Source organism: Salvelinus fontinalis, chromosome 20 (assembly GCF_029448725.1).
Source record: "Salvelinus fontinalis isolate EN_2023a chromosome 20, ASM2944872v1, whole genome shotgun sequence".
NCBI lineage: Eukaryota > Metazoa > Chordata > Actinopteri > Salmoniformes > Salmonidae > Salvelinus > Salvelinus fontinalis.
In genome coordinates, this window is record NC_074684.1 from 25,594,881 (window position 1) to 25,607,085 (window position 12,205).

General features: G+C 43.7%; 1 protein-coding gene across 6 annotated transcripts in view; it reads right to left on the reverse strand.

The window, feature by feature from the left end:
* Window positions 1-4,772: 4,772 nt before the first annotated feature.
* Window positions 4,773-12,205, reverse strand: part of LOC129817574 (ankyrin repeat domain-containing protein 6-like) — a 39,224-nt gene continuing 31,791 nt past the window's right edge. For 3 of the 6 annotated variants that reach the window (XM_055872971.1, XM_055872968.1, XM_055872972.1), the window contains 10 exons: window positions 11,900-11,998; window positions 11,282-11,380; window positions 10,595-10,672; window positions 9,303-9,407; window positions 9,086-9,190; window positions 8,567-8,728; window positions 7,938-8,090; window positions 7,440-7,553; window positions 6,958-7,255; window positions 4,773-6,542 (listed from right to left, as the gene is read on the reverse strand). In XM_055872971.1, coding sequence (XP_055728946.1) covers window positions 5,896-6,542; window positions 6,958-7,255; window positions 7,440-7,553; window positions 7,938-8,090; window positions 8,567-8,728; window positions 9,086-9,190; window positions 9,303-9,407; window positions 10,595-10,672; window positions 11,282-11,380; window positions 11,900-11,998 — 1,860 coding nt within the window. In that variant the 3' untranslated portion in view covers window positions 4,773-5,895. The remainder of the gene's footprint in view (window positions 6,543-6,957; window positions 7,256-7,439; window positions 7,554-7,937; window positions 8,091-8,566; window positions 8,729-9,085; window positions 9,191-9,302; window positions 9,408-10,594; window positions 10,673-11,281; window positions 11,381-11,899; window positions 11,999-12,205) is intronic. The other 3 variants (XM_055872973.1, XM_055872969.1, XM_055872970.1) reach the window with 2 other exon arrangements.

The following is a 12,205-nucleotide window of genomic DNA, read 5'->3' on the forward strand; positions in this document are numbered from 1 at the left end:
CAAAGAAGATAATAAAGTTATCCAATGCTGCGGCGGCGCAGCTTAAAGTTATTTACCCGAGAGAGTCAATAAACGCAGCAGCCTCTGCAGGTGTGGAGAGTTTCTTAGGCGATCCGTTGACCATAATCTTCAATGTGGCCGGGTACAACAGTGCGTAGTCCATCTTCATTCTCCTGAGTCGAGCCTTCGCCTCATCAAACCCTTTGCGTCTTCGTACAACCGCTGCGGAGTAATCATTGAAGAATGAGACCTTTGGACCTTTACGTTGACTACCGTCAGAGCCGATGTTTCTAGCCGCATCCATAACGCGCTGCTTGTCGGTGAAGTTGTGGAACTTTATAACCACTGGCCGTGGGCGCTGGTTGGGACCGGGTATTGGTGCTTGAGAGCGATGGGCTCTGTCCAGCTTCACACGACCAGCCTTAGTGTCCATTTGTAAGTAGTCAGGGATCCATTCCTCAAAATAATTTACTGAACGTGTTCCTTCAGAATTTCCCGGGAGTCCCACAAAACGAATATTGTATCTGCGTCCTCGATTATCCAAGTCGTCAATGTGCTCCGCCATTTCGCGCACCTGTTTTTCAAGTGCTTTCATCTTAGTGTCCATAGATGTAGTTGAAGCTTCCACTGTAGCAATTCTTCCTTCCGCCTCATCGACACGTTTGACCACCCTCTGTAATTCAGCTGAATGGCCTGCTATTGCTTCCAAGACCGTTCTTATCTTAACATCGATCCCTTTAGTAATGTTGTCCGTCATCTTTTGAATCACCAGGTCCATTGTGCCTGGATCCGCAACGGTGTTAGCTTCTCTAACGTAAGCTAGCTCCTCCTGCACCTCTACAGGGATGGTGGTTTTGGTCGAGTTCTTAGTAGCTCTGCTGGGCATGTTGTCGGAGATTTTTGAGAAATAACCGTCAAGACTCATTGCAGGATAACTTATTTAGCCAATTCTACCACTTTTTCAAGCTAGGAGATTAATGAAAGAATATAAATTTACGAATGCCACGGGAGCTCGCTGAAACACAGTGTTCTCTCTACGGCGCCATTTTGTCCCCCCCCCCTCAACAACTTTAAAAATCTGCTATCCGAGCAGCTAACCGATCGCTGCAGCTGTACATAGGCCATCTGTAAACTACCCACCCAATTTACCTACCTCACCCCCATACTGCTTTTATTTATTTACTTTTCTGCTCTTTTGCACACCAGTATCTCTTCTTGCACATGATCATCTGATGATTTATCACTCCAGTGTTAATCTGCTAAATTGTAATTATTCGATTTATTGCCTACCTCATGCCTTTTGCACACATTGTATATAGATTCTCTTTTTTTTCTACCATGTTATTGACTTATTTATTGTTTACTCCATGTGTAACTCTGTGTTGTTGTCTGTTCACACTGCTATGCTTTATCTTGACCAGGTCGCAGTTGCAAATGAGAACTTGTTCTCAACTAGCCTACCTGGTTAAATAAAGGTGAAATAAAAATAAAATAAATAAATAAATATGGCCCCTAAAGAAATGTTGATTTTCAATAAGTACTCCACCCCACAAGAGGGCGACATTGATCTTGTTAATCATCGATGTTGAACCAAGACAGACCAGCCAAAGACAGTGGATCAGCTGTAGAGCTGCCACTACAACCATGTTTGCTACTGTCCACATCGTGGCTAGCTCAAGGTTACCCATGGCAGCACTTACATTAAAACAGGTCATACAAATATATGTTGGTAACATTAACATTAAACCATGGGGTTAGTGTAGTGCCAACGAGGTAGTGTTCTCTGACATCATGCTTGCCTTGGGAAATAGCCATGGCAACATGAGCTAGCTAGCTAACATTAAAGGTCACGAACAGTAAAAATCATGTTTTTCATGTAAAGGTTGTGATCTGTTAAAATCAGGTTTTTCATGAAATTGGATGATATTTAGATTAAATCCCAGATCAAAGAATGAAAAATGACTGTTGCTTTTACATAAAGTTTTATCAAACAGTTATTGGTCCCGGCTCGATATCAAACACTTGGATACATCTGAGTTATTAAGGCATCACCCTAACTCAATTTAATTCACCAATGGTATATGTGATAATCTCTTACCTAATTTAAATAAGTACTGTCTTGTAACCTGCATTGGAGAAGGCAATGTTGTGTTTGCAGAGTGGCATGGTTTATATATACTGAACAAAAATTTAAACGCAGCATGCTACAATTTCAAAGATTTTACTGAGTTACAGTTCATGGAAGGAAATCAGTCAATTGAAATTAATTCATTAGGCCATAATCTATGGATTTCACATGATCAAGGCCCAGCCAATCTGAATTAGTTTTTCCCCACAAAGAGCTGTATTATGGACAGAAATACTCCTCAGCACCGCTCCTCAGACGATCCCGCAGGTGAAGAAGAGGTCCTGGGCTGGTGTGGTTACACGTGGTCTGTAGTTGTGAGGCTGGTTAGATGTACTGCCAAATTCTCAAAAATTATGTTGGAGGTGGCTTATGGTAGAGAAATGTACATTCAATTCTATGGCAACAGCTCTGTTGGACATTGCTGTACTCAGCATGCCAATTGCACGCTCCCTCAAAACTTGAGACATCTGTGGCATTGTGTTGTGTGACAAAACTACACATTTTAGAGTGGCCTTTTATTGTCCCCAGCTCAAGGTGCACCTGTGTAATGATCATGCTGTTTAATCAGCTTCTTTATATACTACACCTGTCAGGTGGAGGGATTATCTTAGCAAAGGAGAAATTTTCACTAACAGGGATGTAAACAAATTTGTGCAAAACATTTGAGAGAAATAAGCATTTTGTGCTGATGGATCATTTCTTGAATCTTTTATTTCAGCTCATGAAAAATGGGACCAACACTTTACATGTTGCGTTTATATTTTTGTTCAGTAGGGCTAGCTAGATAGCTACTATACTGGTGCCAAATTTTGATTGTAGGGTGTTTGTCAGCAAATATAATTAAAAGTTTACACTATTCATCTATGGCAAAGATACTTATATGTTTCCCCTTTCATCTGTGTCTGGTGTTAGCTAGTCAGCACATCCGTCAATGCTGCTGTGAACCACATCACAAGAGACATGCAAAACTGGAGAGAGACCAAAACATTGACATCATTGATACAATTTCAATGTCGTTTGAGTTGCTTTGTGCATCACCAAGTTTGCTTGAGATGATTTTACTGCAACACTGCTCACTGCATCCAAGTTTCTTGACATAGGAGTTTCAAAGAGCTGTCAATCAATGCGAGCTCATGAATATAAGCTCCGCGCCCACGCCTGTCTTTTCAAACTTCCTGTTAGCCATGAGAGAAAAAAATTATAATAGCATTTCTGTCCCCCAAAATATTATGGGAGATAGTTTAGTCCCTCAAAAGGCTATTTTACATGGGAATCACAATGACTATTCGGGACCTTTAACATTTAAGCAGTGATCAGTGTTATTTCCTGATAGTTATTTTCTGCCAATAACAGCTAGTTCTCAGTTATCCCCTCCCCACTCAGACCATTCCCAGAGTTCTAACAAAATTTGTGCTTGAGAAAAAAAAAAATGCTAAAAAGCTATTTTTGCCCATTTGAATGGGAATCTATTACAGTAAGGTACTTATTAATTGTTTACCTCAGCATATTGCTCTGCTAATACCATATGATTGTTTATAAATTAGCCAGATAGCCAGGTAACTTGCTAGCTAGATTGCTTGTTTGCTTCCACTGCTCTAGCCGTACGGCGACCTCTACTGTAACTTGTGTTTGAGTGCTTATTCTCTTTCCACAGTTTTTACAGAGACAGAAAGTTTTGGGCCTGTACAGAAACATGATGTGGACCATAAGACAAGTGCCAGACGAAGGAGACCGAAAATACTTATTGGGCGAGTGATGAGTGAAGGTATTGGGCGAGTGATGAGTTCAAGAGAAATAAAAATGCCACAAATCAGGTGAGAAATGGCAAAGCCAATGTCTGAAATTGTGTTTCATATTTTATGTTGTATCCCTTTTCTAACCATTGTCTCTCCATATCCCTAGAGCGCCATCTGAATGATGATCACACATACAAATATGCACCACGATGAGCTGCAGTCATCCCTTGCATTGGCTAACATTAAGAAAGGTCTTAGGCCTACATAGAGCCATTAGTATTGCTGCGTCAATTCAAAATAGACTAAAACCTGTCTGGAACTGTGGGACTGAGGTAATCCACCCGTTCATGCTGGAAGTGAATGCCAGCAACTTTGCTATTCTGCCTCAAATGTAGCTAAGGTATAACTGCCGGAGTTAGATACCTCAAATGGACTGTGTATGTGCAGCATCAAAGCCATAGGAATCAGGACCTTGTCACACTTACCATGGAAGAAATCTTAGCTGTACCAGCTCCTCTACTTTCTTCTCGTGAATCCCTGACACTGCTAGTGTCTGATACAGAATGTTGTTTGGCGTGAGCACAACCATATGAGATATGTCATGGGGAGTCCCCTATCAGTTTGGTTGCTATTAGAATGTCCATGTCTAGCAGTGGTGACGCTTTCCCAGATCGCTGAGTCTAGTTCACTTTTGAGCAAAGCTGTGAGAATCATGTATGATGTGCCATTTGCAATAATGTGAAATAGCACCATCTGTAATGGTTTCTGGGTTATAACTAGTATTCCAGGGCTCATGTTGGTCTGCTCTTGTGTAGCTCTTTACGTCTACCTCTTGAATATAAAACAGACGTGCCATTTTTGTAGTTTCTCTTTCGTTTTTTTACAAAATACACTTCACACCATCTGACTTCATTAGACAGAATGTATGTTCATATCAGCAGAGACATCAATGTACAACGACCTCACATGAACAGAACAAGTGTCACCTATGAGCACGGTAACACATTTACAGTAGTCTATTTTACTTTTCATCATGCCAACGTGGTCTTCCTAACAGTAACTCATTTTATTGCTGAGGATAAACATTAGGGTGTTATGGAGTTTTTACCATCAAAGAAATAGTGGGCTGGAGCAGAAGTGGATGAGTACTAAAGTTTTGAAAGCACAACTTCTCTTCAGTTAAGACACTTTCAGTTTGGCTGTATTCTCATGAGTTCTGTTGCACTTGTAAGTCACATATGAAAGCTTGCAGTAGTTTATTCTACTGATATGTTAAGCATCCTGGCCAACTCAAAACTATTCCTGAAGCTGTCTGCTCTCGTTTTCCTCTACTCTCTCATTGAATTTTGTTTTTTACAATGTCACTAAAAATGACCCACATTTTCCACAAACCCCCAGAATAATTCTCATAAAAGGCTTTCGCGTCACAGGATAAAAAGCACTGGAGTATTGGCATGTTGAGGTCAAGCTATCAATGTGCCAATATGTGTGGGTGTTCCAGTTCAATAATGGCACTGTGACAGATCCATTGTAACTAGCAGTACATTTACTTGGGGTTTTACAAAGCACAACACACAGGAGCTGCCCAGGTGTATACAACAAAACACATGATTAACAAGACAACATTATACTGAATTGTCTGGCATGCCATAACATTTCTCATTAATAAGTTACCATTACAAATTGATTATTTTCTACTGTTGCATGACATTATTAGATATATGTATGACATTCTGTAGAGAAGGTGCATGGTCAATGACAAATGTATGGCCAATTTATGGTCAAGTCTACTAGTGGGTCCACTAGATCCAGGTTGCCATCTGTAATGACCTCAGATGGTTTTTGCCGTTCTGAATGTGTAACTCTAAACCACAGGAGGTTGGTGACACCTTAATTGTGGAGGATGGGCTTGTGGTAATGGAGTGGAATAAGTATACCATTCCATTCGCTCTATTCCAGCCATTATTATGAGCCGTCCTTCCTCCCCTCAGCAGCCTCTACTGATTTAAACTCTGCAGTGGTATGTCTGTGTTAGCTGTCGTCGTGCCTGTTAGTCCTGAGCATGCGTAGCTCGTCCTCCAGGTAGGTGATCCTCTCCAGCAGGGCAGCCCTGTCTGCCTGGGCCCTCTGGTCCGCCTGCCACCTGGCCTCCTGGATCTTCCTCTCATACCAGTGTTCCATCTGGGTCGACACCGCCTCAAAGAAGTACTGTGTCACCTCCAGGGCGTGCATGTTCTCCCTTTCCTGGGCAAAGGAGCTCTCCCCTCCGCCTCTCTCCACGGCTCTTTCCTCAAACACCTCCAGAGTCTGAGTCCCCTCGGCCTGCCCCACCGTGGCAACCTTGGCCTTAGTCCTGCCCTGGGAGTGCCTCTTGTGGTGCTTGCCCTTGTCCCTGCCCCGCTCCCGTTCTCTATCTCTTTCCCTGTCGAGGTCCTTGTCCTGTCTGCTGCTACAGTGGCGCTCTGTCGCTGGGGACAGACTGCTGGCCCGGTTGTTGTTGCTTCTGCTGCTCGGTCCCAACTCCAGCAGCGCCACGTCCTGCAGTTCCTGATATGGCCTCCGGTGTTCAGTAGCACCTAGCAAGCGCTCCTTGGGTCGCACTACTTGGGGAGACTGTGACAGGAACTTGGCAGTAGGTGGGGAGGAGATCTCCGCTTGCTTGGGATGTTTATCACTGTCTGGAAGATTTCCAAGAAGCAATTATGGAATGAATTAGAATTAAAAAGTCAACCTTAGAGCATGGCACACAAATAATTGATGATTATTCAAATTAGTTCCAGTGAGATTGCCAATCTTCAAATGCAGTCTGATAGTTTGGGATGATATTTTAATTAGCCTGCCATTGGCAACAATAATTTTTTAATTTCTGTGAAAATGTTATATTTGGGCCACATTCAATCTTTATTGACTTTTTTTTTTTAAAGGTATGACCTAATAATAATAAACGTAATAAACTTAGATTACGTAACGCTTACACAAGCCTGTATCTGCTTGAAATTATTTCCCACTCTTTGTGTATGTGCGTTCGTGCATGTGCATACGCGTAGTAATTCAGAGCGCTGGCTATTTCACAGAGTTCTGTTTGAACTGTACCTGGAGAGCTGTCCACCTGAACAGCAAAGCAGTGGTTGGCTGAGGGGTCCTCTGTCGCGGCGGTGTTGCGGTCTCCCTCGGTGACATCAGTGATGTGGGGGGCCAGACACTGGGCGCTGTCCCCAGGCCCCCCAGCAGGCAGCACGGTGAGTCCCCCTGGGTCCACCTCACACAGGCCCTCAGACATGGACGAGGACCGGCGCAGCTTGGTGTTGCAGGGGTCTCCTGCGAAGCGCACCTCGATGTTCTGGAGCTTGGCCATGCACCAGTTCTTCAGCTCGTTCACCACTGATGCCTGCTTGAAGGGCAGGCCAAGACATGAAGGGTTTAATGACAGAGGAAACATTAGCGTAAAATAGTATTCATCGTAAGTGTAAATGCATTGTTGAAATATCTGAGCTAAACCTCGAATGAAAAAGCGATATGGCATAGACCACCCTCTCCTGCTGTGTTGAGTGAGTTGACACTGCTGTTCGTATTACCTGTCTCTTTTCCCCCTCCTGTCTCTCCTGCATGGCTCTCTGGTTGATCCTGTGTTGGCACTCTGTCCTCTCCGCTGACACCCTCTCTACTGTCATCTTATCCAGAGCACGGATCTAGAACCACACAATCACAAACCAGAGTTAAATGCCTGAACCTGACAGAGCTGTCATGATTAATGCAAGACGCCGGTTGTGACAAAAGCTCAGAGCTGTTTTTGACTTTAGCAACATTACACTTCATTTCATTAATAGGCTATGCAAAATCAGCACAAATTATACATGCATGGATTTCCTGCCCCACATCCACCAGCACTGCTGTGACTTGAGAGACTGGTGTGGTGTAGGTAGTGTTCATTAGGCACCAAACGGTAGGGAATGGACTGAAACTGGGACTGATCTACCTGGACTGGTTCAATAAGAAATATTCCTTTTAGCTTTTTGGTGCAAAACATTTTACGTTGCCTTCCCTAATGAACACCACCCTGGTCTAGTCCGTACCTGATGTTTGTTCTTGCGGTCCAGCTGTCCCATCTTGTTGTTCATCAGGTCCTGCACCGTGTGGATCTCCGTCTTCATCTCCTCCTTGGTGGCCTCCAGCTGGTTCTCCAGCTTGTTGATCAGAGGCTCACAGCGACAGCCGTTGATAGGGGCCTGGGACACAGACAATAACCATGAGCACTGAGCCACTTGACAGTGGAGACTAACAGAACGAAACATGTTTTTGAAGCATGATGTACAAGTAAACCGAGGGGCCAACTTTCACTGGGGACGGGTGAAAGTCCCTCCAGTTTTATAATTGGAATGTGATACAAAACAAGGCAACAGTGTGCATTAGGACTATGCAGATGCCTCCGAGCTGTCGGGTTGGCTGTTTGGAGTGAGTAAACCCCCTGTCGCAGGGCAATACTCACACTGAAATATATGTTTCTAAATACCAGAATATAGTAGCAAAGCCTCTTACAAGGTTTCAACATTACAGAAAATATACGATAGTAGCTCCATTCACAGTGCTTTAAAGCTACATTAAAAGTGAATTTGGTAAGCGTAATAAATCATAGCATCACATGAAAATGTTCAAACAAAATAAGTCATTGTAGAGACAGTGTGCATGTACTTTTTCTATCTACCTGCATGACCTTGCCATCCTTGCCTCGGTACAGAGTGTACAGCTGATAGGCCTTGTAGTTGTGTGGGGGGAGTGGGGGCTGGGGGGAGGAGCCTCGCAGTTTGCCCCGCCTCTTCTCTCCATGTTTGTTCCCTCTACGACGGAGGGGTTCTGAGAGCGATGGCTGCAATGGCACGACAGCACAGCTCATCACATGTTCCACGTGTTTAATATTAATAACATATTTCACCTGGGTAAACATGTTTCGTTGTTAGAAGGTTACGGTAAAAGCGGACCTTCTCATGTGTTGTTGATAGAAGGTTACGGTAATAGTTGACCTTCTCGAGTTGTTGTTAGAAGTTTACGGTAATAGCTGAATTTCTCATTTGTTGTTGTTAGAAGTTTACGGTAATAGCTGACATTCTCGTGTTGTTGTTAGAAGGTTACGGTAATAGCTGACCTCATGTGTTGTTGTTAGAAGTTTACAGTAATAGCTGACCTTCTCATGTGTTGTTGTTACAAGGTTATGGTAATAGCTAACCTTCTCTCTGAGCTCCCTGTCTGTGCTCTTGCTCGCCTCAATCACCTCATGTTTGCGGGCGACACGGTCGCTGCTGGGGGTGTCGTCAGCAGCAGATGCACTGTCCTGTGAGAAACGACAGAAAATGTGTCTTTCAGGCGACCATCTGAGCATCTATCGTATTCTGACACACACAGAGACAGTAGGAGTAAGATGAGGAGCTGTACTGTAACTGTACCTTCCTGGGCAGCATGTCATCCCTGGGGACAGACTGTGCTCGGCGATCAGCCTTCAGCTTGTCCCTCCTCTTCCTCACACTCCTACCTCGGGTAAACCTCTGGACCTGAACATACAGAGGGAGAACAGGTTACCAACTAAAGGCCAGTGTATTATTTACTGAGGCTTCAAGTTTACTGATTGGTTGGTTAGCAGTCCTGAATTTAATTGACTTTAGCCTATATTTATTTTATTATTTATTTTATTTCACCTTTATTTAACCAGGTAGTTCTCATTTACAACTGCGACCTGGTCAAGATAAAGCAAAGTGTGCGACAAAAACAGCAACACAGAGTTACACATAAACAAACGTACAGTCAATAGCACAATAGAAAAAGCTATGTACAGTGTGTGCAAATGTAGAAGAGTAGGGAGGTAGGCAATAAATAGGCCATAGAGGCAAAATAATTACAATTTAGCAATTGTAAAGTAATAATATGGTTGGCTGTGTACAGGCACAGTGATCTGTGAGCTGCTCTGACAGCTGATGCTTAAAGTTAGAGAGGGAGATATAAGACTCCAGCTTCAGTGATTTTTACAATTTGTTCCAGTCATTGGCAGCAGAGAACTGGAAGGAAAGGCGGCCAAAGGAAGTGTTGGCTTTGGGGATGACCAGTGAAATATACCAGCTGAAGCTCGTGCTAAGGGTGGGTGTTGCTATGTTGACCAGTGAGCTCAGATAAGGCGGGGCTTAACCTAGCAAAGACTTATAGATGACCTGGAGCCAGTGCGTTTGACGACGAATATGTAGTGAGGGCCAGCCAACAAGAGCATACAGGTCGCAGTGATGGGTAGTATATGGGGCTTTGGTGACAAAACGGATGGCACTGTGATAGACTACATCCAGTTTTCTGAGTAGAGTGTTGGGGGCTATTTTGTAAATGATATCGCCGAAGTCAAGGATCGGTAGGATAGTCAGTTTTACGACTTTCCTAGCTAATTACACTGGATCAAATTCAAATCAGTGATGGTTGAATCAGTAAGTATTTATTGTTAATCAGTGATGGTTGGTATCTATGTTAGTCTCCCAAGGACTCTGCCCATACTTGCACTTGATGCAGGAACACCTTTACTGCCAACCCACAGGAATGAAGTCAGATAAACACCTGAAGTATCGTAACTCAAGTCCAAACACAGTTGGCAGCATGATTATATTTCTATATAAATATATAGCGAGATAAGGCAGGCGTGTGAGGTGGTGATAAACACTGCTTGGCTGCCCCTGCTTGTCAGACTAGGTGAACCTGTACTCACCTGAGGCGCTTTGGTCAGGAGAAGGGCTACGTCTGGGTTGTTGTGTTCTCTGGCCTGATCCAGTGCAGTCTGGCCTGCCTGCACACACACAGACAAGAGGCCAATCAACACCTAGACTGTGTCCCAAATGGAACTCTTTTCCCTTTATAGTGCACTACTTTTGACCAGGGCTCTGGTCAAAAGTAGTGCACTATATAGAGCAGGGGTATTCAACTCTTTCCCTATGAGGCCTGGAGCTTGCTGGTTTTCTGTTCTACCTGATAATTAATTGCACACAACTGGTGTCACAGGTCTAAATAAGTCCCTGACTAGATGGGAACAATGAAAAAATGCAGTGGAACTGGCTTGGCGGTCCAGAGGTGAGTTTGAGGGATATAGAGAATAGGCTGTCATTTGGGACGCAGACCTAGTTAGGGATGAAGGATTCAACTGTATATGGCACTGAGTTGAGGACGAATATACAAATGTATTTCCAAGTAGCTATTTCAGTTGTCAGTGTGCCAAAACGTTTCTTGAACAGTATACTATTACTCATCAAAGTCTACGTGGCTTTAACTGAGTGAAAAACTACACCGCTGGCTCGAGAGCGGTGACATTAGTCGAGATGAAGAGGGCCTTTAGAAGTGCCTGACTGCTCTAGAGCATAGTGAACACAGTAGGGCCGGGCCCCGGAGGCACTTTACTCACGTTGTTGCGGATGCTGCTGTCTGTTCCTGCCTCCAGCAGAAGCCGCACTGTTTTCTTATGATTCAGTGCAGCTGCAACATGCAGTGGTGTGTCCCCAGCCTTGCCCAGAGAAGAGAGAGAGAGAGGGCGAGAGAGAGAGAGAGGAAAGAGAGAGAGAGAGAGGAAAGAGAGAGAGACTTAGCATACTGAATGTTCCGTTGGATTTTTACGCATCAACAAACAAATACAGAACAATGTTATACGGTAAGTCCCTGCTCTGTGCTATTAAAACCTAAATACAGCTATATATTTTATATATCCAGTAGGTTTACTGCACAATGCTAAGACTAAGTTAGGATAAATCAAGGGAAGGACCTTTGACAAAGATATGGTTCACATGACAATTATATTTGACATTAAATTAATAAAAGCTACTAAAGACGTACATTCACATAGTAGTTGTACATGCAGCACAATAGCATTTTACCAAAAAATGATAAAGCCATTTAAAAGACATTCTCAGAAAGCAGAGAGTGTTACAGCAGGGTCTCGAGCTGGATTCACAACCCCTACAAATATCCCAAAAACAAGGTAAAGGCCTCTGTGTGAAAGTAGTGTCAGTCACATGCTCAGACTAACCTGGTTCTTCTCTGCCACGGAGCAGAAGGCTCCCAGGAGGGTGCGGAGCATGGACACATGGTTGTAGCGGGCCGCTACATGCAGACACGTGTCACCTACCTGGAACACAATGAAGAGAGACCACCACCACCACACACAGCTCCAGTTTCCATTCACACAGATGTTGGGAAAGCAATCAAAGACAGAAGCGTTTTTAATGGCACAGGGAAGTGACTCGAGGACAAATGAACGGTACTGAGAGCTACTTCCTCTGTTCTTGTTGACTGAGAGCAGTTCACCCATGAGGGGAGATTAGGTTTGAAGTGC